We start from the raw sequence: 27,845 nt of genomic DNA, 5'->3' as shown, positions 1-27,845 counted from the left end.
TTTAAATATATTCACAACATGGTAATAATTATTACATAATTACCAAAGGTGCTGTACATCTTGTTTTACTTGATTGTCCTGTAATACAAGTTGTACTGGTTTACACAATGTGTACATGACCATTGGTCCACATCCTTTTTTGGTTCAGTGTATTGTGTAAATTTGATGTAGTTAATAATTAAATTTACTTTTTCACTCTCTTAAGAATTTTTTTTTGTGGAAGATGGAACTGTAATTTCCTTAAGGAGGATAGATTGTACTACAAAGAATTTCCAAAATACTGGCTTCAATACTGCTTTTGTGTAGGACCTTAAAATTTCTATGTGCTGATCTCACCACCTTGACATTGTGTTATACTTGGTAACTGACTTGTGTTGTAGGTAGTTTAACATCAGCTATAGCAACAACCCATGAAATTAATACAAAATACATTTATCAGTTAATTGGGATGAAAAGAAATTCTTCCCATAAATTTTGATTAAATGAACATGCCTTTATATGGTATTATCAAGCTATAATAATTATTGTTGATACACCTATGTTGTTATTGGATTGGCTTACAAAGCAAACCATTGATCTTGAGGTTGAAACCTCTGTAAGACCCTCATGAAAGTTGTATAGCATTAGATTAGATCAATGATTTACCTAATGGTCATTCTAATTGTCATAAGAGACTATCTCCTACGATATACGTACCTGGCGATGGTTCTTTAACGGTAAAAAAAAAAAAAAAAACTGAAATAGTTTCACAATGTTGCAAAGCTAAATTCTAGCTAACAATCGTTACAGTACACTGTACCTGTAAAGGGCTTGCAATGATGATGTAATGATGCTGCAACTATGCCTTATGCTTTCCAATACATGTCAGAACAGTAAGGATTTTAAATCTAATTTGACCATAGTCATCTCGTTTTTCTGAATTTGGCCATTCTCGTCTGTGTAGCATTGTTTGTATTTCTGTTGTTAAATTTCTTGCTTACAGACACACACTCCTTTCCCAGTTGGCATATTGCCACATACATAGAATGTACTACACATATGTGCAAATTCTGCACCATCGTGCCATGCTGTTCCCTGCAAGAAAATAACTATTTGTGCATAGTGATTGCTTCAGTGTTTAAAAGTTCAAATGTTGTAATTGACCTGACTTTTGACAAAATAATTTGTGTGGTAACTTGATAAATACAGAACTGGTACAAGTAACAGAAATCACCGTCTATATATGGGTAGATTGAAAGTGATCTGTTTATTGCCTGGAGGTCAGTTATCAATTTTTTTAGTTGCATGGCATACATGATGTAAGGTTAAAGGTGACAGGTCAGAGCAACTGAATCAACTCTAGTTTTCACTTAATTGTGGTATTTATTATTTTTTTCTAAACTGGATGTGGTTTTCATTATGATTATGTATTGCTTCAAACATGGTGATCTGGATGTATTGTATAACTTGTTTGGTCTATACAAATACAGTGTTGATCTTTGGCAACATGATATAGCGAGTAGCATTAAAAGTATTTATTGTATAGACAAATATGTTCTGTATAAAAATCATTATAGTAAGTGAGGGAGTTGCCGTACATGAAGGAGGTTAAAATGGTCTGATTGTACAAAATAGTCCATGCATGGCCCATCTATTGGGTGCGATCTTAATACTATTAATTTTGACGTACATCAGAATTTGACCCTTCTCTCTTATACCACATGGACATGATCTCCTGTAGCATTGCTGTCCTTTTGGTTGGTCTCTCTCTAGGGCTGGTTAAAGGTGCTTCTGATATTTTTTTGGTACAGCTGTTAAGGGTATATGTGCTAGTGGTAATGGGTAAGATATTATCGAATCGTGAAGTTATAATAAAACATTCTCCCATTCACATACCCTCATGAATAATCCATACCATTAAGCTAGAGTATCTAATGTGATAAAAAAATTGAACTTTAGTGATTATTCATAATTTCAACATTTTCACAGACATACAGAGCGTACTTTTCTTACTTACCTCTTCCTATCCCAAAAGCATACTGTTAAAAATATTTTGGTTTTCCTCACTCTGTCTACCTGCTGCAATATCTGATTTTTGACAACATTTGAGAAACTATCCACATATTGGCTAACTTTCATCAATTAATCCACTAGTGCTATTATCCATTTTAACACAAATCATGAGTGTGTGCAGTGTCTATAGGACATTGTAATTTTCTAGCTACAGTCTGTGTTTCTGTGTAATGTCAAGGAACATTAAAAAAAACCAGGTGACTTTACTAACAGAGAGAAAGAACATGAAGTTGTTATAAGCCTCTAAGGGATCACCCATTCTATTCAGTAATACAGAGAGTATACTAAGGGGTAAATTCGTGTGTGTGCTATTTAAAAGTATTGGCCGTAATAGCACTGTATAAAGAGAATAATAATTTGTAATGATTTAGCAATAATGGAGTGTTTAGTTAGAATGTTGAAAGTGGTAGTTTACAGAGCTGGGAGGGTAGTATTCTGGTGGAGCCAATGCTCCTAGTACCGTCATCCAATGACCAGGTGCCATTTGAAGTGTCAGCTTCAGGCTGTCTCAAGGAATTTGGAGTGGTTGATCACCAAGACAATCATCCACCAATAGTCTCTGTAACTCCTACAAAGGTACAAAGTTAACTATGTAATAGTAGCTAACCATGTGGTTAGTTTTGTTTCAAGAGGATACATTTATCAGTGAATTGGGATGAAAAGAAATTCTTCCCATAAATTTTGATTAAATGAACATGCCTTTATATGGTATTATCAAGCTATAATAATTATTGTTGATACACCTATGTTGTTATTGGATTGGCTTACAAAGCAAACCATTGATCTTGAGGTTGAAACCTCTGTAAGACCCTCATGAAAGTTGTATAGCATTAGATTAGATCAATGATTTACCTAATGGTCATTCTAATTGTCATAAGAGACTATCTCCTACGATATACGTACCTGGCGATGGTTCTTTAACGGTAAAAAAAAAAAAAAAACTGAAATAGTTTCACAATGTTGCAAAGCTAAATTCTAGCTAACAATCGTTACAGTACACTGTACCTGTAAAGGGCTTGCAATGATGATGTAATGATGCTGCAACTATGCCTTATGCTTTCCAATACATGTCAGAACAGTAAGGATTTTAAATCTAATTTGATCATAGTCATCTTGTTTTTCTGAATTTGGCCATTCTCGTCTGTGTAGCAGTTTGTATTTCTGTTGTTAAATTTCTTGCTTACAGACACACACTCCTTTCCCAGTTGGCATATTGCCACATACATAGAATGTACTACACATATGTGCAAATTCTGCACCATCGTGCCATGCTGTTCCCTGCAAGAAAATAACTATTTGTGCATAGTGATTGCTTCAGTGTTTTAAAAGTTCAAATGTTGTAATTGACCTGACTTTTGACAAAATAATTTGTGTGGTGACTTGATAAATACAGAACTGGTACAAGTAACAGAAATCACCGTCTATATATGGGTAGATTGAAAGTGATCTGTTTATTGCCTGGAGGTCAGTTATCAATTTTTTTTAGTTGCATGGCATACATGATGTAAGGTTAAAGGTGACAGGTCAGAGCAACTGAATCAACTCTAGTTTTCACTTAATTGTGGTATTTATTATTTTTTTCTAAACTGGATGTGGTTTTCATTATGATTATGTATTGCTTCAAACATGGTGATCTGGATGTATTGTATAACTTGTTTGGTCTATACAAATACAGTGTTGATCTTTGGCAACATGATATAGCGAGTAGCATTAAAAGTATTTATTGTATAGACAAATATGTTCTGTATAAAAATCATTATAGTAAGTGAGGGAGTTGCCGTACATGAAGGAGGTTAAAATGGTCTGATTGTACAAAATAGTCCATGCATGGCCCATCTATTGGGTGCGATCTTAATACTATTAATTTTGACGTACATCAGAATTTGACCCTTCTCTCTTATACCACATGGACATGATCTCCTGTAGCATTGCTGTCCTTTTGGTTGGTCTCTCTCTAGGGCTGGTTAAAGGTGCTTCTGATATTTTTTTGGTACAGCTGTTAAGGGTATATGTGCTAGTGGTAATGGGTAAGGTATTATCGAATCGTGAAGTTATAATAAAACATTCTCCCATTCACATACCCTCATGAATAATCCATACCATTAAGCTAGAGTATCTAATGTGATAAAAAAATTGAACTTTAGTGATTATTCATAATTTCAACATTTTCACAGACATACAGAGTGTACTTTTCTTACTTACCTCTTCCTATCCCAAAAGCATACTGTTAAAAATATTTTGGTTTTCCTCACTCTGTCTACCTGCTGCAATATCTGATTTTTGACAACATTTGAGAAACTATCCACATATTGGCTAACTTTCATCAATTAATCCACTAGTGCTATTATCCATTTTAACACAAATCATGAGTGTGTGCAGTGTCTATAGGACATTGTAATTTTCTAGCTACAGTCTGTGTTTCTGTGTAATTTCAAGGAACGTTAAAAAAAACCAGGTGGCTTTACTAACAGAGAGAAAGAACATGAAGTTGTTATAAGCCTCTAAGGGATCACCCATTCTATTCAGTAATACAGAGAGTATACTAAGGGGTAAATTCGTGTGTGTGCTATTTAAAAGTATTGGCCGTAATAGCACTGTATAAAGAGAATAATAATTTGTAATGATTTAGCAATAATGGAGTGTTTAGTTAGAATGTTGAAAGTGGTAGTTTACAGAGCTGGGAGGGTAGTATTCTGGTGGAGCCAATGCTCCTAGTACCGTCATCCAATGACCAGGTGCCATTTGAAGTGTCAGCTTCAGGCTGTCTCAAGGAATTTGGAGTGGTTGATCACCAAGACAGTCATCCACCAATAGTCTCTGTAACTCCTACAAAGGTACAAAGTTAACTATGTAATAGTAGCTAACCATGTGGTTAGTTTTGTTTCAAGAGGATGCTAGAAGTATCTTATAAATATTTTAACAATATCCTGTCTGTAAAATTGTAATGGCTTTAGGTTAGAGAACTTTAACAGGAAATGTGTCCAATACAAAACAGTACTAGAGTTGGCTAGCTACCTGTAGTGAAGATCTGATGTGTCTTAGACACTCCATCATCTGAAATGTCTCACTGGCCATGCATAAAGATGCCAAATGGGGTGGTGGGACCAAGCTTCTTTAACTTGTCACTCAAGTGTTCCTAAAACACACCATGCAATGTATTGTCAAATATAGAAATTGAAGTGCTTGTGGTATTGTATATTGAATGGATATTTGATCAACATTCTTAATGTAGTGGGTAAATTTGTTCACAGATTACAGAGATCCTACCGTTTTAGGTGGCCAATAACATACCACAAAGAAAACGACCATGAGAACTAGTATAAACACATGTCATCAGTTGTGCTCAGGGCTATACTTAATACGTAGCATGAATTTGCTTTATATGAGACACCTTCAATGTCTCTGTCAATCTATTGTGAATACTGAAGATAAGGGTGAGAAAGTTGGGTGCCCTGTCACTGTGTGGGAGTTGTTCACTCTGATTTTGCTGATGTGCAAACTGCGACACTTTATTGGGTTGAGGTGATATTGACGGGCCACTAGCCTGGCTGAGGTATTCCACAGGTACAGCTTGTAAACTAAACCCAGTAGAAGATGGCGAAGTAGATTTTGTAAGCAACAGGAATAATGTAGTCAGCTTGGAAAACAGAAGATCTTAGTTGCCCAGTTTTCAAATATTTACATGCATTACATGCACAAATCCTTAGCCTTCTATTATGTGTAGATACTGTATGTATAGCCACAGTATACACATGGGATATCTCTGAGCACATGGTTGATGTATGTGTGTGCGTTGCCAGAACACAGTGTAATATTTGGTTAGACATGTTTACCAACTGGCACCAATATCAGCCCATAATGTTGCATCAGACAGTGTGTGTATGAATACACAAATAGAAATTACATCACAATTCAGTGAAAACATTAGGTGACTAAAGGGAAGTTAGAGAAATTGGTAGTGATACTTTGTTCGTATAAAAGATGTACTAACTATAGGAAAGTGTGAAACACATTGGATAGTTATAATAAACCTTTGAAGTGTGCATCATTTCTCCCAGCTAACACTAAAGGAGGACTCATTGATTCCACTGTTTGTAAGATTGTTTGACCACCATACCAAAGTTGCAGACAACACATTAAAAGATGATGAAATATATACTATATATGTCTGTGTATAATAAGTGATCTATAGCTCCATCTGTATACTAACATTAGGAAGTCAGTAATGTACATAGAATAGCCACATGGTGTGTGGGATTCTCAGTTAAAATTTGTTCATGAGTATTTGAGTGATAAGTAGAGGCAATTCAGTAACTGTTGGATTATACAGTACCTGGGTGATCGTATTTCTAATTCCAGCCCATGAGGGTAGCAGGGTTGATCCAATAAGTGGTACCACCCTGAGAAGTCTTTACCACTAATATGGTTGGGTAGATGTGTGTGCACAGTCTGCATACACCCATACTTCATTACGACTAGGTAGACTGTGTCCTTACTCCTGGAACAACAACTATTGATGTTCCAGAACTATCATTATTTCTATATAATTATGTACATACTGTTTCATGATATTGGTAAGATATTTAACGCCGACATGTTATGCACAAATAATTAATTTGTATAAAACACTTGCAGTTAATGGATAAGGATCATTGGTGAAACATGTGAAAGTTAATGGAATGGGAAAGTGAATTTTATCATGTGGTACGGCAGGGGTAGGACTTACATAATTCTTAGAAGCATAGGTTTGTTTGCATTCTCAAGGACCAAATAAACTCACAATCTTGACTAACTATAGTTTGGATGGTGGCAAGTGTTTGTATGTCAATTAATTACCAGAGTTCTGGTTAATTGATCATAATTATGCATAATTTCACTTTGTGCAACAATGACAATGTACACTGTTAACAATCATCACTGTAGCCTGTGTGTTTATAAGGTCCTAAACTACCACCCACATTGGATCAGATCTTCATCCTATTAGCTAATGCAATAAGGCTTCTACTGGCTTTTTGTAACTCTGCTGCAATTACATTCATCTGTCAGTTGGAATAGGCACACACCCTGAGAAGTATAGAAGGCATATCACTATACAACTACTACAGAATAATAATTCACTACCCACAAAGAAATTTAAATAGGAATAGACATACAACGTATATCATACCAACATGACTGCTACATTATTGCTGTACTGAGATTGTTGTTGACTTCTCAATGGTGAGTGTATACCATACAGCATAATAATTTGACAGGGAAAATCAGTTTTGACGAATCTGACTTGTATAAGTAATACCTAATGTGTATGAAGTGGGGGATACTATTCATTACACAGAGAATACAAAGGCAAAACCACTAGCTAGTATATAGTACATATCGGTACAGTAGTAGTACTTCAGGATGTCTATATAGGTATAAATGACAAGTGGGAACCTCTGACATGTAGTGCTCACATACAAATACCCTTCTCTGAGCGTTTTCAAAATGTATCCTTATTAGTTCAATTTAACAAAAAAAAAAATGAGATGCCATCATCTCAAACATACTGTACCATATGCCTTTACCAATAGACTTTGCCATCACTCTTCAGTCATCCTGTAGAGGAATATAACACCGATGTGTTATTCATTATATTATTACAACCACATATATTTCTGTGTGGAAATATGATTATAATTTTAAAACATGATATTCATTACCACATAGGGAGTTCCTACATAACTATGTAACAGGAAATATACATCACTTCATATTCCAAGTAACAGTATTCATATTCCATGCAACAGGAAAAGCTTGGAAAATTCATCACAAAAATGTTTTGCAGAATGTATACCCATGGCTTCTGCCATACCAATCATCAGTGAGCAAAAAAAGTGAGATAAAAAATATAGCTAATTTCCTGGTAAAATTTACAAACTTCTATTAGCCACCTGTCAATGAGGACATCACTTAGTATAGTGATGAGGTTCTTGATACTGTTAAGTGTGATCTCATTGGCTAACACACTTAGATACACACAAGCAGTGGGTCAACAGGTATGCATACACATCAAACACACATTTCAATGACTATACCAGCATTTTAGCGACACCAGGTTCACTAGTGCTCCTCCTCAGCCAGTACTTGTTACATGCACCAAGTAAACCAGCTGGTCATACAATCTACAAGGTAAACACACACACATGTGCCTATCAAGAACACATAAAAATGCTTCTATTTTTTTTTTATTTAGTGACAAAGCTACACCGTGATATTACAAAATACCCCTAGCTAAGCAACACACAAACTATAGCCTTCTGTAATTTTTCTTTTGTTATTTGGTCATGATCACTGAGACGTTTTATTGCATGTTGACCACTCAACCTCTTTTAGTTTCTTCCTGTAAGAGTAGCATTTTTGGTTAAACTTTTGTAGGAATATGTTCCTTCATTCCTTTAGATCTCCTAAGGTCAGTATAATTATGCAAGACACATAACAACACTACATCTTGCAAGTACTCTTGATAGTACAGAGATGATGACCATGTCTGATGGTATCCATTATCTTCATTACTGACTGAGTGAACACCTCAGTGATGGCCTGTGGACAGACAAGTCTCTAGCTTGTTAGATAACTGAATAGGGTCTTGGAGTAAAAGGTGTATGTGTTTTGCAAGTGTGCATGCATGTTTCTGAGCTATACAGCACATGTCTGTGCGTGCATGTGTGGTTGTAATTGTGTGCACGTTTGTGGACGAGTGGACATGTGTGTGTGTTTGCATTCTTTTGTGTCTGTGTGCATCTTCGTGTAAGTGTGTAAGTTTGCATGTGTATGCATGTGGCACCAAAAAGGTACAGTGAAAAAAATCTGAAAGGTAATGCAGGAACGCAGGTTTCATCCACAGTCATCTATAGGGAATAGTCCACCACTGGATGACCACACTATTGTTATGAGAATTTAATGTAAGCTTCATTTGGCAGCCACCTCTATAATTATTGAGGCCACCTCATTATAATGACCAGTGTAGCAAGCCATAAATTACTTGGGAGAAACAACTTTTTGCCTAACCAATATATGTTACCAAGACATGTCTGATCTGCTTAAAACCATATTAGCCAGAACATGAACTCAATATATTTAAAATAATTTGCTAAAATTTAAATTCAATAGTTGCAGAAGCGTCAATGCAATCTGTATTAGCCAAAGAGTGAGCAATAATGAGTACAGGTACACAGAGCGAAAAACTTAGCAGCCAATTGGAACACCTGGAACAGTAGTCAATGAAAATAGAGAAAAGTTACAATTTTAGTGACCACTGCTAGGTGCCATTTTGGTGCCTTACCAATCCTGATTATCCCCCAATTATACACAGGCTTGGTCATAGATGCAGGGGACACCCAGTAGGTAGTTAAACCTGAAAATAATTGAGACAATGAGCAATGCATGCATACCCATGTGGGTGCATAATGTGCATGTGTGTATGTGCCCACTTTCTGTTGTTTTCCTTGGACAAGAAACTTTACTCACTTTGTTCCAGTCTACCCAACTGTACATGCTAACTGTCCATATATCACATAATTAACTTTTGGTTGCTTCATTGATGCATGGTATAGCCTCCTGTGGGGCTGGTATTGATTTTGGACAATCTTCTTGCACTGACTCCTGCCTGGCATTGTTGAATGATTGAAAAAAGGCGGCCAGCATCATGCCACACTATATGTGCTTGCAAGACAAATATTTCCCTTGATTAAACACTTTAAAAGAATTCATATAATTTCTTGGTTCAGCGTCTGAGACCTAAATTTATATTTTGCAAAAACAATAAAGATTTCAGCTATTGCCAGTAAAGTGATTTGTTCATTACCTGTACATCAGTTTTCCAAAAACTGTTATATATTTACATGGTACGTAATGCAAGATCGTTTGTATATTCTAAACAGGATATAAGTATTAACCAAAGAGATAAGTAAGACCTTTCATTGCAATTGTATGTATTGCTTAACAAAAAGGGACCTGGCTGAATATTCAGGTCACAAAAACACACATACTGATCACTACAATACACTCAATGCACTCAGTAAAAAGTTTTAATGTGTAGCATTAAAAATATTTATTGTATAGACATATCAGTGGTTACGGTATAGTATTATATGTTCTGTATAAAAATCATTATAGTAAGTGAGGGGGTTGCCGTACATGAAGGAGGTTAAAATGGTCTCATTGTACAGAATAGTCCACGCATCGCCCATCTGTTGGATGCTATCTCAATACTATTGATTGTGACATGCATCAGAATTTGACCTTTCTCTCTTATACTACCATAACATGGACACAAGAAGAGATACGGTCCTTTAGGTTGGTCTCCAGGGCTGGTTGAAGGTGCTTCTGATATTGGCACAGCTGTTATATGTGTTAGTGGTAAGGGTGAAGGTATTGGGGGCTTAGGTGGGGAATCGTGAAGTTCTAATGAAGCATTCTTCTCCCATTCACATCCCCACATGAATAATCCATATGCAAAAATGCCTTCAGCTGGAGGATCTCGAATCTAATGTGGTAAAAAATTATAAACATTAAAAGCTTATCTCTGTAAAGACTTACGTGTTCTTTTTCTCTGTTAGTAAAGTCAACTTTTAATGTATAAGGCTCCAAGTTGCCTGTTTTTTGAACATTCCTTGACATTGCATCCTAACGGCGAATATTGAAGCTAGAAAAATTACAACAATATACACAAAATTGTACGCACTTGTTTTAAGATAGATAATAGCACTAGTGGATTGAAGAAAGCTCCTAGCCAGTATGTGGGTAGCTTCTCCCTACCCAAATTCAGTACTTTTTCAATGAAGTAATACCTTTGTATTATGGTCTATAAGAAAACATGGTAGGTTAAAAATCCAGCATGCTATGGGTAGTGTACTTTAATCCAGAGGTGGAGAGGGTAGTTTTCTGGTGGAGCTGATGGTCCTACTGCTGTCACCCAATGACCAGGCACCATCTGAAGTGTCAGCTTTTGAGCTGTCTCGAGCAATTCTGGAGTGGTTTGATCACCAAGACAGTCATCCATCAATAGTCTCTGTAACTCCTACAAAGGTAAAAAGTAAAAATAGGTACCACATAAAATTAGTTTTGTTTCAAGAGGATTCTAGAATTCCCTTGTTGCAAAGTGTAAATATTTTAACAATTTCCTGTCTGTGTAAAATTGCAATGGCTTTGGGTGATCAAATTGAGTGAACTTTAACAGGATAATGTGAAACAGTAATAGAGTTGTGGCTAGCTACCTGTAGTGAAGATCTGATGTGTCTTAGACACTCCATCATCTGAGATGTCTCACTGGCCATGAAGATACCAAATGGGGTAGTGGGACCAAGTTTCTTTAACTTGTCACTCAAGTGTTCCTAAAATAAACCATGCAATGTTGTCAATGCTCATATAGAAACTGAATGCTCATTGCACCAAACTTTTCAAATGTATATAGGTACCTTCTTCCATCCAGCTGGCAATTTCTCTAGTAGTTTTTCAATAGTGTATGAGAGGGGAATCTCATTGGTAGTTCTAGCAACACTAATACTTGTGGTCGATGATGTGATTTGAGAGCTAGTAGGGTTTAACGAGGGTAGAGGTGAGGAGGTTGGGTGCCCCGTGGGAGTTGTCCGCTCTGATTTTGCTGATGTCTGCATCTGTGCAAACTGCGACACTTTATTGGGTAGAGGTGATATTGATGAGCCACTAGCCTGACTTAGGTACTCCACAGGAACAGCTTGTAAACTAAACCCAGTAGAAGATGGCGAAGTAGATTTCGTATGCAACAGGAATAATGTAGTCAACTTGGAAAACAACAAGTCTTCATTGCCCAGTTTCATCTATAAAAATACATTCCATCCTTAGCCTATATGTACAATACAAATGCATACTATAGCCATAATACACACATGCTGTATGCATGCTCTGTGCACATGGTTGGTATGAGTGCATTGGCACTAATAACATCCCAAAGTATTGCATCAGACTCAGCCTTGTATAAACACACAAGTACCCAAATACACACATTGCATCATAGTCCAAGCAAAAAGTGAAAACATTAGGTGATTTAAATGAAAGTTATCAGTGTTTTACAACTGCATGATCTAAACTACTTGGAAAAGATGTACTAATATACACATAAACAAAAAGGATTTCTTATAATACAACAAACCTTTGAAGTGTAAAACATTCCCAACATTTCAGCAGTTAACACTAAAGGAGGACTCATTGATTCCACTGCTTGTACAAGAGTGGACAGACGAGTGTGTGGTGCCAGGAATATCAATGGCATGTGGTATCTGCCACGAACAACATCTATGTCCTTGCGGCTCATGATTGGATACACCCATTGCTCTGTAATGGCCGTCAACAAGATTGTATCATCTTCATTAACCACTTTACCACCATACCAAACCTGCAGACAACACATGATGAAACACTGTGTCTGCATATAAGTGATCTATAGCTCCATCTGTATGGTCAGGAATGCATAGAACAGCTACACAGCTTGTGGGATTCATATGAATCTTTGTGTTAAAAATTTGGTCACAAGTATTTGGGTAATTAGTAGAAATATTTCAGTAATTATATAGTACCTGAGTGATCATATTTCTAATTCCAGCCCATGAGGGTAGCCGGGCTGATCCACCATGTGGTACCATGATGTCTACCCCTGAGAAGTCTTTACCAGCAAATTGTATAGCATCCTGTAATGGAATACATCAATAATGTATATACACATGCACACACTTGTATGCATACACAAAGTCAAAAGCAAAGCAGTTATAAACACTGGGACACCTGTACACAACTCAGATGCTAGGAATCAGTGCAGAATCTGCAGCAGGCTGTACCATACCTTACTGGCAAAGATTTGGGCATTCTTAGTCTCTCACCCATTATGTGAGACATGGGTACACAATGTGTACACACACACACACACACACACACACACACACACACACACACACACACACACACACACACACACACACACACACACACACCATAAAATGATTATAGTTCCATTGATAGTTGTTGTTCCAGGAGTAAGGACACACTTGTCCACGTAGTCGTAATGAAGCATGCATCATAGCAAGACTGTGTAGTAGTGGTAGCCACTCCACTCTGTTACTAGACCTCAACACATCCATTGTAATACAGTTCAAACTGTGCATCACACTCATGTGGATTGACTGTGAAGGGAAGCAGAAAAAATACGTACATAGTTTACAAAACTGTACATACTGTATACAACTGTAAGTATATAATCATGTATATAAATAAAACATTACATAGCTAGCAATGGAAAAACATCTATTTCATGAATTGGGCATTTACACAGACAAAAAGTCTTTTCATAGGTGACGGTATGCTAAGTACAATACAATAATTTGTATAAAACTCTTGCAGTTGACATTTAAGGATCATCAGTCAAATAGTGTGAAGGTTAATGGTACGTGAAAGTATGAATTTCACAATGTGAAAGTTATACATGTACTTAAATTCTTAGAAGCATAGTTCTCAGGGACCAAATAAACTCACTACCTTGACTATAGTTCTGATCGGGTGGATGTATTTGAAAGTCAATTAATTATCAGATTTCTGGTTAATTGATTATAGTTTCAGGTGGTACCAAACTTAACTTCATTCAACAACAAATTGCCATATTTGACCAACAGAAATGTAAACCGTAACCAATCGCCACTGTAGGTAAACAAGCCTGTGTATTTATAGTGGAAAACAACAACTAGTTAAGGAAATAAGGCTTTCATCCAGTTAAAGATGAATGTATAATTTTTAATATGTTCTATTACAATTATATTCATTTGTCAGTAATAAATTCTTGGAATAGGAAAGTGCAAATAACTGAAAGAAAAAAAATTTGCTATCCACAACGAAAAGGTTTGCATGTAATTTGTGAAGAGGTAATAATGTCTGTATACACTCACCATTGGGGAGTCAATGACAATTTTAGTGCAACAGTGTAGAAGTCGGGTGGGCAGGCATTTGTCAGCAGGTGATGATATCCATAACCTGAATGTTGTTTCCTCCAACAGTTTGCCACTGGCGGTCATTAATAAGAACGGTAGCTCCTCCAATAATGGGACACAGTAGGACACATTGTGGAGCAATAACCAGTACTCCTGTATGTATGGCAACCATGTGAGTTATAATGTACAATTTGGGTAATGATGCCTTTATAATTGGTAATGCACGGTAAATCAATATTTTGTGCGGATTTAAATATACAAAAATAGAAAATGATTTGAAATACCTCAAAGAGTTATGCCACCTGTTCAGTATGCTAAAAAATTGTTTGTAATTTAAACATCTGTTTGGAACACTTTTATAATGTGTTAATGGTGACCATTAAGTGGAGGATATATCCATTACACACAGGATATGACTATACACTAGTTTATTGAGTTAGTATATACTAGGGTCTACAGCACAAACAGACAAGTAGGAACTCCTGAATAATACATACAGTGCTCACATGCATGAACCGTTAGCTTGCAAATTTGACTGTTAATCCTGACCTCTTACAATAAATTACGTAAGCTATAGTTGCTATAAAGTGTCCGCTTTCACTGGTAAAAGACACACACTACTACACAGGTATCACTGAGCAGAAGGAAGTTGTTACCTGCTTCACTGCATTCTGCACAGCTGATATAGCCATGTTCAGTTCCAGGGAGCCAGAATCAGTCAAGTACAACACCTCAAGATGTACCTACAGGAAGTGACATACTGTATGATCACTTGTGACAGCAACTAAATCACTACAAAGCTCATAGAAAATCACAAAGTACAGCATAATTTTGAGGTAGTACATAGTACTGACATGTTTTCTGGCTGCAGCTTGATATACTATCGGAACCACAATGTCAGGATCATCTTTAAATAACAACAGAATAGGAGAATACACTCTGCTAATCTTGAACACAGCATTGAAATCAACTAGTGTGTTATAGGTAAACTTTTTCTTTCTTCTTCCCAAGACGTTGGTGATAAATAGCATGGATGACTGGGTGGCTCTTTCTGGACGTAAAGCTCTTAATATCAGTAGTTTCTGCAAGGCTGTTAACCTATGTAATATGTAGTAGTAAATATACTGGCCAAATATTGATACATACTTGTCACTGAGGGAATCTATGATGGAGAGAGTTTCAGGTGCCAGCCCTTCTCCAAGGGTTCTCCAAAATGTTTCCTTATTATCTTTATTAATTTTATCCAACAAGTCATGAATCCATGAAAAATGAGACGCCAACATCTAAGCCAAGGGTACAGAAGTAACACACATGGACACGCACACACACACATGGACACACACACGCACACATGCACACAGCACTTGCATTAAAACTATTGCCTTACCAATAGGCTTTGCCATTGTTCTTCAGTCATCCAGTCAAATGGACGTTTACCAAAGTTATACACTGGTGTGGTGTCTGGGATACTCTGCTGCTGTGCCAGACCCCGAATGGCATACTTGGAGCCAGGGAATGGCGATATCAAGAACTCTCGCTCATTCTTAAAAACCCTTCCCTCAATAGCTTCCAGCTACATACAATACTAAGATCACACAGATCTAAGGGATACTGTGTACTATACCTCAAGGGCCAGTAGCAAGGAGAAAAGAAGTTTATGATCCTCAAAGTAGCCATGGATAAAGTGATGATGAGCTAACACTGTCAGATTAGAAGCTACATCTTCACCTTGTGACGACCTGTGAATGGTATGTAATATAACACATGCTCTCCCTCTCTAGCACCATTGAACCAACTAAGCAACAAGACAAACATCACAAATGAAACCTCGCAAAGCTGAAAATTATATGTCAGTTACGTATACAGTATAGTATTACACATAGGCAAACTGACACTTTGTTTACAACCACAGATGTTTTGCTAGGTTTCCCTATCGGTGATTGCATCAAATGTGGAAATACAACACATGATATTAATTATCGCATAGAGAGGTTCACCACACCTGTCTACATGAGACCATACATGTCACAGGAAATATAGATCACTTATAGAGTACTTAAAAGTTTAACACAGAAAATTGTAACAAATTTTGAAAAAAAAAAGTAGAGTAGTTTGTAACACTTTACCTATTGGTAACACACTAACTATAGCCAGACTCTTACCTTCCTATCTGCTCAATAACAGTCAATAGTAATGAGGTGGTCTGGCGGAAGCCATGGGCATACAGTGTAGACACATTAGCCATGATGAGGACATCACTTAGTATAGTGGTCAATCTTTTGATGAGGTTCTTGATACTGCTAAGTGTGATCTCATTGGCTAACTCCAGCTGTTGTCGTGACCTTACCAATCTGTATAAGAATATCATATAATCAAAATACACACGCGTACGCATGCACACACGCACACACACAAACACAAAGGCACATATGGACATACACACATACGTCTCAACTCCCTCATCAAAATCATTACTCAAGTTTCCAAGTGTTTTAGCCACACCAAGTTCATCAAGATGCTCCTCCTCAGCCAATACTTGTAACATGTTAGTCTCCAGTTGATCCAAGTTAACCAACTGGTCATATATGGTCTACAAGGAAACGACATACACATACACACTCACACAAATGCCTATCAACTAGTGTTTCACCAATAAATAAAAATACGTACCAATCTGATACTGATACCCAGCTGAGAATTTCACCAATACAGATACCGATAATTGCCATATAATTTTATGCTTTGTCTTACTATTACACTGCTTGTGCTTCCTACACACTAGTATTTTATAACAAAGTACCCGTAAATACCATCCAAGTTAGCTATGCGCTATCCTACACTGACTTGTATTAGAATTTTTTTTTTTTCATGACAAATGTGATAAGTTACAGTTACTCAGTGTTTAACGAAATTGCACCTTTTATGCTAGAATAACTTTTATGCTAGAATAATGAACACAATGCGATTTCCAATCTGCCCCAAGTTTTGGTAGTATAGCATTCATGATGATGACAATTGGTGTAAGTGGTTATCAGTCAGTACCAAAATAGCAATAATGATTGATAACAAAATGGTAAATATCAGATTGCTACTATTATCAAAATACTCTCTATTTCTTTATTAAGAACAAGGGCTAACATACACATATTACAAAATACACCTATTCCTTTTAGAAACACAAGCTATAAAAGAATAACAATTGCAACTACATGTTACAGACAATCTATCGTATATCGGTCACTTAACCTCTTTCAGTTTCGTCCTATCAGAGTAGTGTTTTTGGTTGAACTTCTGTAAGAACATGTTCAAAACAAGATCCTTCATTCCTTTCTTCTCAGGATAGAACAGCACCACAGTTACCAAAGACACTAACACATCTGGTATATTGTTGACATTGTCTGATGTAACTAGGAATAGTCTGTAATTGATAAGAGATTAGTGGTACCTGTTATGATCATTGTTGTGCAACTTACTTGAAACCTGGTTTACAAGCAATCTCCTTATCATCAATCTGAAACACAAAGTGAATGTTCTATGTGCTGTATAGTTATGACACAAAAGCTAGCACAATTTGATACCCATTTTCATCAATAGCTTTTTAGCACTCAAGATATGTGCTTTCACAATACTAAAAGTAAACTACTGTTTGAAACCACTAATAGTACATACACTGGTCAAACATTATGTAAGACATATACAAAAACACACCATTATCTTGCAGGTACTCTTGATAGTACAGAGCCGATGAGCATTTCTGATGGTATCCATTATTGAATTAATCTTCATTACTGACTGAGTGAACACCTCAGTGATGACCAGACACTGGCCTGTAGACAGACAGGTTTCCAGCTTTTTAGATAACTGAACAGAGTCCTGCAGGATAGAGTATGAAAGCTAAAAGGTGCATATGTGTTTGCGCGTATGTTGTGTGTGCATGTGCACATGCATGTGTGTATAAACTTATGTATACATTATCATTTCACCTTGACAGAAACAATCTCAGCATTCTTCTTAAATTTAAACCAAAATGGTACCAAGTCCAGTGGGTCCACAATCAGTGACCAACATTTTGTGTGCTTCTGACAGATGACAGTGATGTTCTGTTCACATGTAGTGTCAATAGGTAGACCCTCCACATTGAGGTGATATACACTAGGCTGTAGGATACATTACATTCAACATGTTATGATTGGATACTATGATGATATGCATTACACCTTGGACATCTGATTTGGTGTTTTAACTCACCTCTCCCATCATGAAGGAGGCATAGCTGTTCTCTTTCTGCTCATCCAGGACTAGTGTGGGCTGAGGTAGCCCATCCACCACACACAATTGAGATATTGCTTTACCAAGTGTTATCCTATAGTGAAATAACAGTTGTATATAGTTCCAAAAGTTCTTGAAATTGCATGTTGCTTTGCAAGGAAATATATATATATATATATGTATGGTTGGACATAGTTATTTTTAAAATAAAATCTTTACAGTACCAACTGACCTGCTATGTGACTTCAGTGGGGCACAATAAACAGTGAAGGCTGCAGACAGGATACAGTTACTGGTGAGGACTTCTGTAGTGACAAACTGATCTAGTTGTACCTCCCATGTCTGTCTCTTCAGATTCAGACTAAAGGAACGTAAATAATTGAAATACATTACTAGAGATTGTAGACAAAAATTTGAGATATAAGTACAGTATAAATCTCAGTTATCTAATACCTAGGACCACCTGGTACTCAGATAACTGAAAAGTCTAAATTTGTGTACAAAAATCATCTTAAAACATTTTACAAAACCCTAATGGAACACTCATTTTTAGGCGAGTTATTAAATGAGAGTTTGGATAACAGGAAATCGGATATTCCATTGTACTATAGTTACACATACTTAAGAAAGTACAACACTTAAATACATTACTGTTTAGCAAGAGGTTGTATACAAACTTTTCTATTACCTGCCTAACAATTGCTTTGCAAGTTTCAGCTTCTCTGACAGTTTAGTGCACTCCACTCCCAATTTATGCTTTTTAATCACTAACTTGTCATACTCATTTTCAATACCATCAATTTCGAGCCTCAAATCATCTTCCTCTAGTTCAGCAAGAATATCAAGTTTCTCCGAGGTGGATAAAAACCTGTGATGGATGGGAATGAATTCTTCATCTGCTATGCCACTTTCTGTCCTGGCAGAACTCTGCAGTTTCCTGAGGGTATTAGTAAAGTGTGATACATTATCTGCAGCTTCCTGACATGGGGCAATGAGGTAGTGATACTCGGCAATAGTTACAGTATAGGCACACATAATGGCAACAGCTTCTGAAGCGTATCTTGCAGTAGTGACCGAAATGAGTGCTGTACTACCTCCACCACCGCTGCTGCTACTGGGGCTCTCCTGTACTGTACCACTACCAACACGTGAAGTCACTAACATTGATTCTATTAAGTTGATTGAGTAGGAGTCCAATCCATTTTCCCACTTAAATGCATTCAGTAGGTCAAGAAATTTCTGTGAGTCTCCAATAGCTAGTTGTATTGCTTGCCATTGTTCTCGTTCAAGTTTACTACTCTGTAAAGTGCTGGCACTTTTCTTTTTCTGAAGCAACGTAGTGCTCAAAGTATCATAGCTGGCTTCTGTGGGGGGTCCCCCTAATGAGCTGTTATGATGTAACAATGTCAAAATCATTTCCATTATCACCCCAACTAGGGCTGGAGGGTTGATCAGGGACTTGATTTGGTCTATCGTATTACGATCAATCTTGTTCTCAGACTGCCTAGCCTGTTAGGAAACATACATGACTTTTATATCACTATACAGCATATTAGAGTGGGTCTACAAATATGCTTTTTTCTACTTTTAACCCTTAAGCCTACATAGTCCAGAAAACCTAATAAAACACGTGCCTTGTACGAAGCACTGTAAATTTCAAAGCGCTTGTGCTATGGCTACATAATTCATGTCACTCTATTTGTGATGTAAGAAGGATTAAAATAATACCTAGGGTTTTACCCTAATGGTAAACAGTAAGGCCAAAACTAGTCATGTAAATGACTTTTCAATAAGGAAACACGCAAGCCCTTTACATACCCATACCTTTATAAACTGACCCACAATTCGATGGTGGTTGCTCCTATCACCTTACAACAACTTCCATTCGCTTTGCCATTAAATTTTCTATCAGGCCATATTGAGTAAAACCCACAATTGAAATTAAACACATGGCAAGAATTTTGAAATACGGAGATGCAACTTGTTATTGCTTATTGCTTCATAACAAATAACCTTCTCAGCGAACAGACTTTTTATCAATGTGTAGTTTTAGGCTATAAGAATTAAGTTACTCAACTTAATGTCGCCATGCATACAGTATGTGCGCCCATATTGTGTGAACACACACTCCCTAAAAGTTCTTTGCGGTTAAAGAATTACTCTAACAAAATAAATGTTTACAAACACCCTAATAAAGCAGTCAGTTGTTCAGTTTCAATTTTAGTTAAATTGCAGCATATAAAATTTAATACACCATTACTTTGCTACTTGTGAGGACTTCTTACAACATGAACTGACCAGTTCTTTGGCATTGGCTAGGTTTTCTTTGGCTTGTGCTTCTTGTTGTTCAGCATTTCTTACGTCTTCCTGAGCCTTCAGTACAGCATGTTCAAATCGAGAGTTCCTCCTACCAGTACTGTCCTGTACTAGAGACAGTAAGTGTTCATCGTCAGTGTCTTCAGCTAGTAACTTCCTCTCCTTTTCTTGTAGTACCTGAAATGATGGAGGGAAGGAGTGTAGGATTCAGATAGGTACCAGCACTAGAACACAATTAATGCACACACAATACACTACACTACACTACACATTACCCTCATAGCTGATAGCACACTAGATTGGTGGCCAAGGTTGGCTTTAATCCTCTCCAACTGGTTGGTCTTAACAGTTAGCAATGTAAACAATTTCAACATTTCTTCACTGGTTTCTTTCTGTTGAATTTTAACTTGCTTCAGTGTATCCTCTATTGCATCAGCTTCATTTTGGGTCCTGCTCAGTGTTGACAATGCCTTACTATGGTGGAAGGAAACAAGGAAAAGTACAAAATATAATACATGCATAAATTACACTGTACCTGAGGTTATCCTTTAGTTTCATTGCATTTGTAAACTTCTCCTTGAACAGACTGGAAAAACAGATTAGGAACCTGTGGAAGGTCTCAGGGCAGACATAAGGAGAGCCAATGTCACTGATATTGGCAGTGACAGCTGCTGAAGGACCATAGAGAAAGTAAATGGTCTCCATTAAACAATCATGGGAGCTCAATGGAAGGTTGACGGACAGAGGGCCATCTTTGATCTGCTGTTGCGATGGAGAAGTCAGGGTGATAGGTGGTGGTTCAGCTTGTAGTTGTTGCTGTAGAGCAGATAGTGGTCTTGCTGTGGCACTCTTGGGCTTGCCACAAAGGTGAACGTTAACATCATGAGTGCTGTATAGCCCGGCTCTGTGGAGCAAGTGTGCCTCTCTCAGTACATAAGAGTGAATATTGGCTGAACACTTTCCAACAGTAGAACTGTAAATATACAGTAATTAAATATATGTACACTTACACATCTACGTTTGCTACTTACACAAGATCAGAAGGTAGAGAAAGATGCGGATCATTTTTGAAGAAATGGGATGCAGTTTCTCGCAGACAATTTGAGCTCCACTCGGTTGTATCAATCACACAACAGCCATGGAATATCCCAGGGTATTTACTGTAATAAGATCATCATAACATATTGACATTATTAAAACATCACATACTTGGCATCTTTATTTAGCAAGGGATGAGTCGAGTTTAGACATATTATGATATGGAGGTTTCTTCTGACACGAGATGTGAGGTAGTCCATTGGGTTAACTGCCTGGCTTGGGAAGTCTCTCTTAATAGATGGCTCTAGTGCCTGGAGAAGGTGCACAGACACACACGCACACTAACTAAACACACAAGTAAATACAAAACAGATACTTGGCTACCATGTACATACATGGTCCTGCCTAGTCGCCTACCCAGAAACACCAGGACACCTGTGCATTACTCAAGTACTAGGAGTCAGTGCAAGCAAATCCACCTGAAGTCCCTCACCCATGCATAGTACATACTTCTAATAGTCCATCCACTTCATCATTGCTAAACAAGGTTGGCACATCTCCAATAGCTAGTATACTATTCAATGTCTCCAATATTAACTCGTTCTCTAAATCATCAGCCTAAGGTAAAGAATAAAAAATATATATACCCTGCACAGCAGAATATAAAGTGGACACATAGAGGCACAGGCACGCACACACACACACACACACACTTACAGTGAACACGGTTGCAGCTGGCTGTCCTTCTAGTCCACTAAGCCTGTACAGTCCCCTCATGCTCTCATCAAACACTTTCATGTTACTACAATCCACCTTGTGGTAGTTAAACCGGGCAATATAGAGGGATAGCTTGGCAAGTGCTACCAACTCTGACCCCAGTGATCCCACCAATAAACAATGTCCACCACTAAAAGAAATATTCATAAAAAATATCATGTGTTTACAGTACTGAAAGCTTGCTATAAGGAATGTACTCTAACAAAGCATTCAAGTTTATGTAAGTATGAGTGGTTGTGGAGTTTCAGATCACAAATGTGCTAAGCTATATGTGAAATTTTTTGTGTCACATTTTGGTAGACAATAAAGTTGTGCTAACTATCACACCATCAGTGCTATAACTAGAAGCCTCTCTTATTATTAACTCTTGCTAGAAGGCTTCCTCTACTAGTAATAAAATAACAGTACACAATGATGATATATCAATCTAATGTGAGTGCGCTGGTAGAAGTTAGTTTGTTTGTTTAAAATTCAAGATTTTGTTGGTGTGTGAAGATCCTGCTAAAGAGTAGAAACATGAGTGGAATGAATTATCCTGGCTTGGGAACCAACCAGAAGATAGATGATCAAGGCTCTAACCTACCAAAATACCTTCCCTACTTTTCTTAGTATTCAAGATAGTCACTACAACAGTCATCTTACTGCTGTCTGGCTGGGTGGTCTACACTATCAAAACAACAAGGAGTTTACATAAGCCTCATAATACCTTTGTTATCAACCTGCTGGCGTCTGATATGATAAACACCTTATCAGCCTGTATAATTGCTGGTACTATGATTATCAGTTATCAGTTAGAATGGAGCCCTTCATTAACTGTACCATTGTAAAATTACAATTGGTTCTATTTCTTGTCAGCAACATGTCATTGGTGGCAATAGCAGTCGACAGGCTAATAGCAATAGTGTATATAAAGACTTTCCCTTTCAAGTACAGGAAGATAATGACACCTCGGGTTGTAGCTGTTGATGTGACTGGCACTTGGCTGTTAGCACTCCTACCCATTATTTATGGAAAATTCACTGATGCAGATGGTTACATTGCGATATCAGAATATGGAGCTTGCACAGCAATAGGAGATGCTTTCCTTGAAGTCATCTTGCTTCTATTGCTCCCAACAACTACATTACCAATTGTAACGGTAGTTCTAAATATTCTGTTTGCTTTCAAGACTTATCAAGTGCACAAGCAACTAGTAAGGGAGATAGGAGTTGATGCAGAGTCTGAGAAGGTTAAAGCATTAAAGAAAGTGCAGTGCAAGATCAGACGAAACATGAAGCCGGTTATCACGTTACTTGCTGTTGTTTGGAGTTACCTATTTCTCAACATAGTCTTTGCCGTGGTATACATCTTGGGAAGATTTGTTATTGACAGTCAAGTGTATCTAGAATACATGGATTACATCGTTCTACCAAACCTCACCTATGTGTTACACTTCACGAATGCAATCGCATATGGGCTGTACTTTAAACAAGTCCGTGAGCCAATAATGGGGTGCTGGAAGAGATTTGTGACGATGAAGAAAGTCAACTCAGTTGCCCCACAGCCACCAAGAATGGCAAGGATGTGACTGACTATGCACCTAAGAATGCTTGTATTAACCTTAACAATAATTGTACACACAGAACCATGTATATGAGCACATGTACCGTACATATATATATTATATAAATAAAGCAGGAGTGTATAATATAGGTATCACTTATAGATGAGATTATAATTTTATGGGCTAAACATGATGTGGGAAACTGTGTCCATAGCCACCACAATAGACATTGTTCTTAACAGTAGAGCTGCCATTGATACTAAACATTATATTATGGTTGGTAACTACCGAACAAAGTTTTATGCTTAATAATTTGGCACTAAAGCTAAGCATAGTGAAAGAGTGTAACTAAGGTAATAAATTCCTGTGCATAGGACAGGTATCAGTTTTTATATGCAATATATTGTTCTCTCACTGTATGTATATACACTATAACTTGAAATACAGCATAAAGCAGCATAGAATAATGTATGTACTTTGCCTAATACATAGCCTGCAAAACAGACATTGTTTCAGTATAGTATACAATCTGAACAGGCAGATATTAGACACCTACCAAACACTCGTGTGTACTCAGGATTGCAAGGTTATTGGTCGAAGGATGGCTTATCATTTGAAAGTGCACCTTTCCATCCTTCAAAGATTAGATCAGTAAAAAGTTTAATGCTTAACTCTCTGTCACTATAGTTAGGCATAGTGAAGGAGTGTAACTATGGCAGCTAAGTACAGTGCATAGGGCAGGTAGCAGTGATAAATGTTAAATATGTTCTGCTTATACGCTATAGTACAATGTTGTGGACCTAATCTGCACTAAAGAACAGGAAATGCTTCTAGTATCAAATGACGACGTCTACACAGCTCTGTATTTCCATACCTGGCAAAGTTAACAGCTCTGTGTAGCCTCATCAATTGGCGTAACACAAAGTCAGATAACACAAGGGGACACTCATCCAATTCAAACTCTTCACAGTAACGTAATAAATAGCACTCAACTGAGTTGAACAAGTCCTGCCACTTTTTAATGGGATATAATTTAACCTGAAAAGCAAAAAAAAAAAAGGTAAAAATGTGTACATGTGTGTATGTGTGTGTCATGCGTGTCTGCATGCATACTGTATGTAGCTATATATGTACTGATTATATTACCTGTGGTAACTGGTTTAATGAAACACCCTCAGCTGGCTCATCCACATGCTCTACCTCCAGTGGAATAGCACTCATGGCTAGTGGAGCAATGAATGTTGTAGCATTACCAGTACCAGTGTCTGGTGGAAAACACTGTGAAATAAAACAATATGTTATAAACATTCTATTACTATGTATGCACAGAAAACCACACTCTTTAACACATCACACTACACTACACTACACTACACACACACACATTTGCACACTATAACTACATATTGTATAATTCATACACACCTTTTTTGAGATGGTTTGCATTTGGTCCTGAAGCCACTCAATATCTCTAATTCTTGTCAGTCCATTCTCAAACACTCTCCGCGCCTCACTACACCAAATGTACCCAGCTGATACTGTGTCCTTCCAGAACTCTGTCCCACAATGGCACAACCCCTAGAGAATTACGCACAGAAAATCACTTGGTAGAAAAACAAACTTGTAATTTAAAAAGTTAAAGTTCGGTAGTGAAACAAAAGGTATACATGGGTAAAGCCCTATTGAATATATCACAACTAACAGCTAAAATAGAGTTTCCCCACATACTGTACGTAGCTATGTTGTACAACCATTTAGTACATGAATGGAAACAGTGGAATGAACAACTGGAATAATGAAATAGTGAAAAGGAATTTTTAAAAGTCCAATATTATCTTATACATCCAAATGGGCACCAACTTGACAACATTGTGGTATACAACCGTTGTACTATTTCTGTAGTCAAGGTCGGTACAATGGTCGAAGCAAGTCTAAGTTTATTTCTTGGATGTTTTTGAATATGTTTAGGGGTCCAATACAGCAGATGGAGGTAGAGAACTGTCAGGAAAAACTATTGTGATGGAACCACTGGCAAGACATGCACAAGATAATTATCCCTGCCAGGCAGAGAAGAAACTTAACAGTGATACCATTGTTTGTTTCATAGTACTGCAAATCCAGCTTTGTAAATAAACCAAACTAATCTTACTTCAGAGAAGTATAATGAAGCGTGCTTCAATAGTGCAAAGCACCACAGGCCGGGCTACAGGCAACAACTCCACCATTGTTTTCCAGCAGAACATTCCAGTTATCTTGGAACACTATGAAGTTGAAAAGGTGGGCTTGGCATTGCCCCTTGTACATTAGACGTTCACTGTTTATCTACCTTTCCCATGTAAAGTGTGTAATAACAGTAGTTCCGGTTCTTTATCTTACGTCACAATGTGACGTAACTAGATTTTGTGGCTTAATATCTCAGTATAACAACATAATTGAATTATTAAAAAGGTGTTTTTGTGCATTGTATGATACAAACAACCTATTTATTCAATAAAATGGCAAGTGAATTTTCCATTTCAGTGGACCTTTAAAATGGCTAAATTGCACCAAACTAACTTTCGTTTCTAGCATGATTGACAATCACACATCGCAACGTTGTAGTTTTCTCAAAATATAAATGGATATATCAACAATTATAGCAAACTATTGACTATACAAAATTGCAATAATATGATAATGTTATAAAAAAATCCAATGGCGGATCCAGGATAGGGCATTTGGGGCAAATGCTTTCTACCCACCACCCCCCTTTGTGGAGGAGCCATGCTTATTTCGACTGACATACTATATCTTTTAACAGGTCAAGATCACTAACTCATGAAAATTATGCACATATTACTGACATATATTGCAAACTCATCTCAAACCAGCTGGTAAACTGTCACCCAGCACCTTTGTGCGCACTAAGTGCCTCTAAAAGTAATTATCGTGTTGCTGATGTCCAAGACATTCATAGCCTTTTAAACAGCTTTAAGACTTCATAACCATCTGCAAAAGGCCAAAATGGCAAAGACAAACACTGAAACACTACTAAGAGACGATTACTTGCTGCTTCAAAATACTAAGGGACCCTACCCACCTACAACTTAGCCTGTTTGTACCCCTCCCCTTGCCAGCTGCTGGATCCGCCCCTGAAATCATTGCAACATTGATTTTTTTTTTGATATATTGCACACCACTAAATTCGATGAGTGCTAATTACACATACCTGAACACCTTTATAGTAATGCCATCTGGCAAGACAATTGGAAAAAAAATGTGGTAATTAACGGTTTCTGTCACAAAAGCCAATTGCTGTAGGTGTAACTACTGTAGGTGTAACTACTGCATTCAATCCCTATTACTAGACACAACTTAACTCTAGACTTTCATTTGTGATGAGACTAGCTGGGCAGGTAGATTAATGTTGCATTTAGATGATTTTAAAAACCTAATATTAGTACATTCCTCGGCTTCAAATATGAAGATATGCAAGACTCTCCATAAAGGTATTTTTTATTGCAAAAATATTTCTGTGATTTCAAGATGCTTACCATAAGTACTAGCTGATATTATCACTGTCCTTACACACAACAGTTAACATATAGTACACACAATGTCTGTGTTTGTGCATGCAAGTGTAAGTGTGCATGTGTGAGTGTGTGCATGCGTGCGCATTGTGTACCTGAAACAGTGATACAAGATCAGCCATGGAGAACATGTAGTGGTTTCTTCCAGGCAGGTCAGAATCTTTCAGTACAATGGTAACAGCAGAGAAGAGTTGGTTGGAAGCATCTACTACTCTACTAATCATTTCTTTTGATATTTTCACAGGAGCTGATAGTAGGATAGCCTACAACAACAACAGTGTAATAGTAATT

General features: G+C 37.2%; 1 protein-coding gene across 1 annotated transcript in view; it reads right to left on the bottom strand.

Moving 5' to 3' along the window:
* Positions 1-10,100: 10,100 nt before the first annotated feature.
* The window catches only part of LOC136257428 (dynein axonemal heavy chain 5-like), a 59,542-nt gene continuing 41,797 nt past the window's right edge, over positions 10,101-27,845 (bottom strand). Inside the window, exons 54-88 of the mRNA XM_066050629.1 lie at positions 27,650-27,817; positions 25,411-25,563; positions 25,132-25,263; positions 24,860-25,023; positions 22,383-22,572; positions 22,176-22,283; positions 21,837-21,976; positions 21,659-21,787; positions 21,163-21,600; positions 20,903-21,101; positions 20,610-20,804; positions 19,000-19,820; positions 18,544-18,672; positions 18,291-18,405; positions 18,026-18,199; positions 17,751-17,915; positions 17,516-17,553; positions 17,289-17,460; positions 16,490-16,632; positions 16,205-16,393; positions 15,667-15,781; positions 15,430-15,615; positions 15,189-15,325; positions 14,897-15,140; positions 14,699-14,785; positions 14,001-14,195; positions 13,056-13,244; positions 12,645-12,755; positions 12,221-12,463; positions 11,508-11,888; positions 11,307-11,423; positions 10,946-11,110; positions 10,775-10,894; positions 10,630-10,716; positions 10,101-10,576 (exon numbers count right to left, since the gene is read on the bottom strand). Coding sequence (XP_065906701.1) covers positions 10,238-10,576; positions 10,630-10,716; positions 10,775-10,894; positions 10,946-11,110; positions 11,307-11,423; positions 11,508-11,888; positions 12,221-12,463; positions 12,645-12,755; positions 13,056-13,244; positions 14,001-14,195; positions 14,699-14,785; positions 14,897-15,140; positions 15,189-15,325; positions 15,430-15,615; positions 15,667-15,781; positions 16,205-16,393; positions 16,490-16,632; positions 17,289-17,460; positions 17,516-17,553; positions 17,751-17,915; positions 18,026-18,199; positions 18,291-18,405; positions 18,544-18,672; positions 19,000-19,820; positions 20,610-20,804; positions 20,903-21,101; positions 21,163-21,600; positions 21,659-21,787; positions 21,837-21,976; positions 22,176-22,283; positions 22,383-22,572; positions 24,860-25,023; positions 25,132-25,263; positions 25,411-25,563; positions 27,650-27,817 — 6,678 coding nt within the window. The 3' untranslated portion in view covers positions 10,101-10,237. The remainder of the gene's footprint in view (positions 10,577-10,629; positions 10,717-10,774; positions 10,895-10,945; positions 11,111-11,306; positions 11,424-11,507; positions 11,889-12,220; positions 12,464-12,644; positions 12,756-13,055; positions 13,245-14,000; positions 14,196-14,698; positions 14,786-14,896; positions 15,141-15,188; positions 15,326-15,429; positions 15,616-15,666; positions 15,782-16,204; positions 16,394-16,489; positions 16,633-17,288; positions 17,461-17,515; positions 17,554-17,750; positions 17,916-18,025; positions 18,200-18,290; positions 18,406-18,543; positions 18,673-18,999; positions 19,821-20,609; positions 20,805-20,902; positions 21,102-21,162; positions 21,601-21,658; positions 21,788-21,836; positions 21,977-22,175; positions 22,284-22,382; positions 22,573-24,859; positions 25,024-25,131; positions 25,264-25,410; positions 25,564-27,649; positions 27,818-27,845) is intronic.

Source organism: Dysidea avara, chromosome 6 (assembly GCF_963678975.1).
Source record: "Dysidea avara chromosome 6, odDysAvar1.4, whole genome shotgun sequence".
In the NCBI taxonomy this organism is placed as follows: Eukaryota; Metazoa; Porifera; class Demospongiae; order Dictyoceratida; family Dysideidae; genus Dysidea; species Dysidea avara.
Note: the sequence above shows the minus strand (reverse complement) of the source record. Positions and strands in the feature narration are given on the sequence as shown.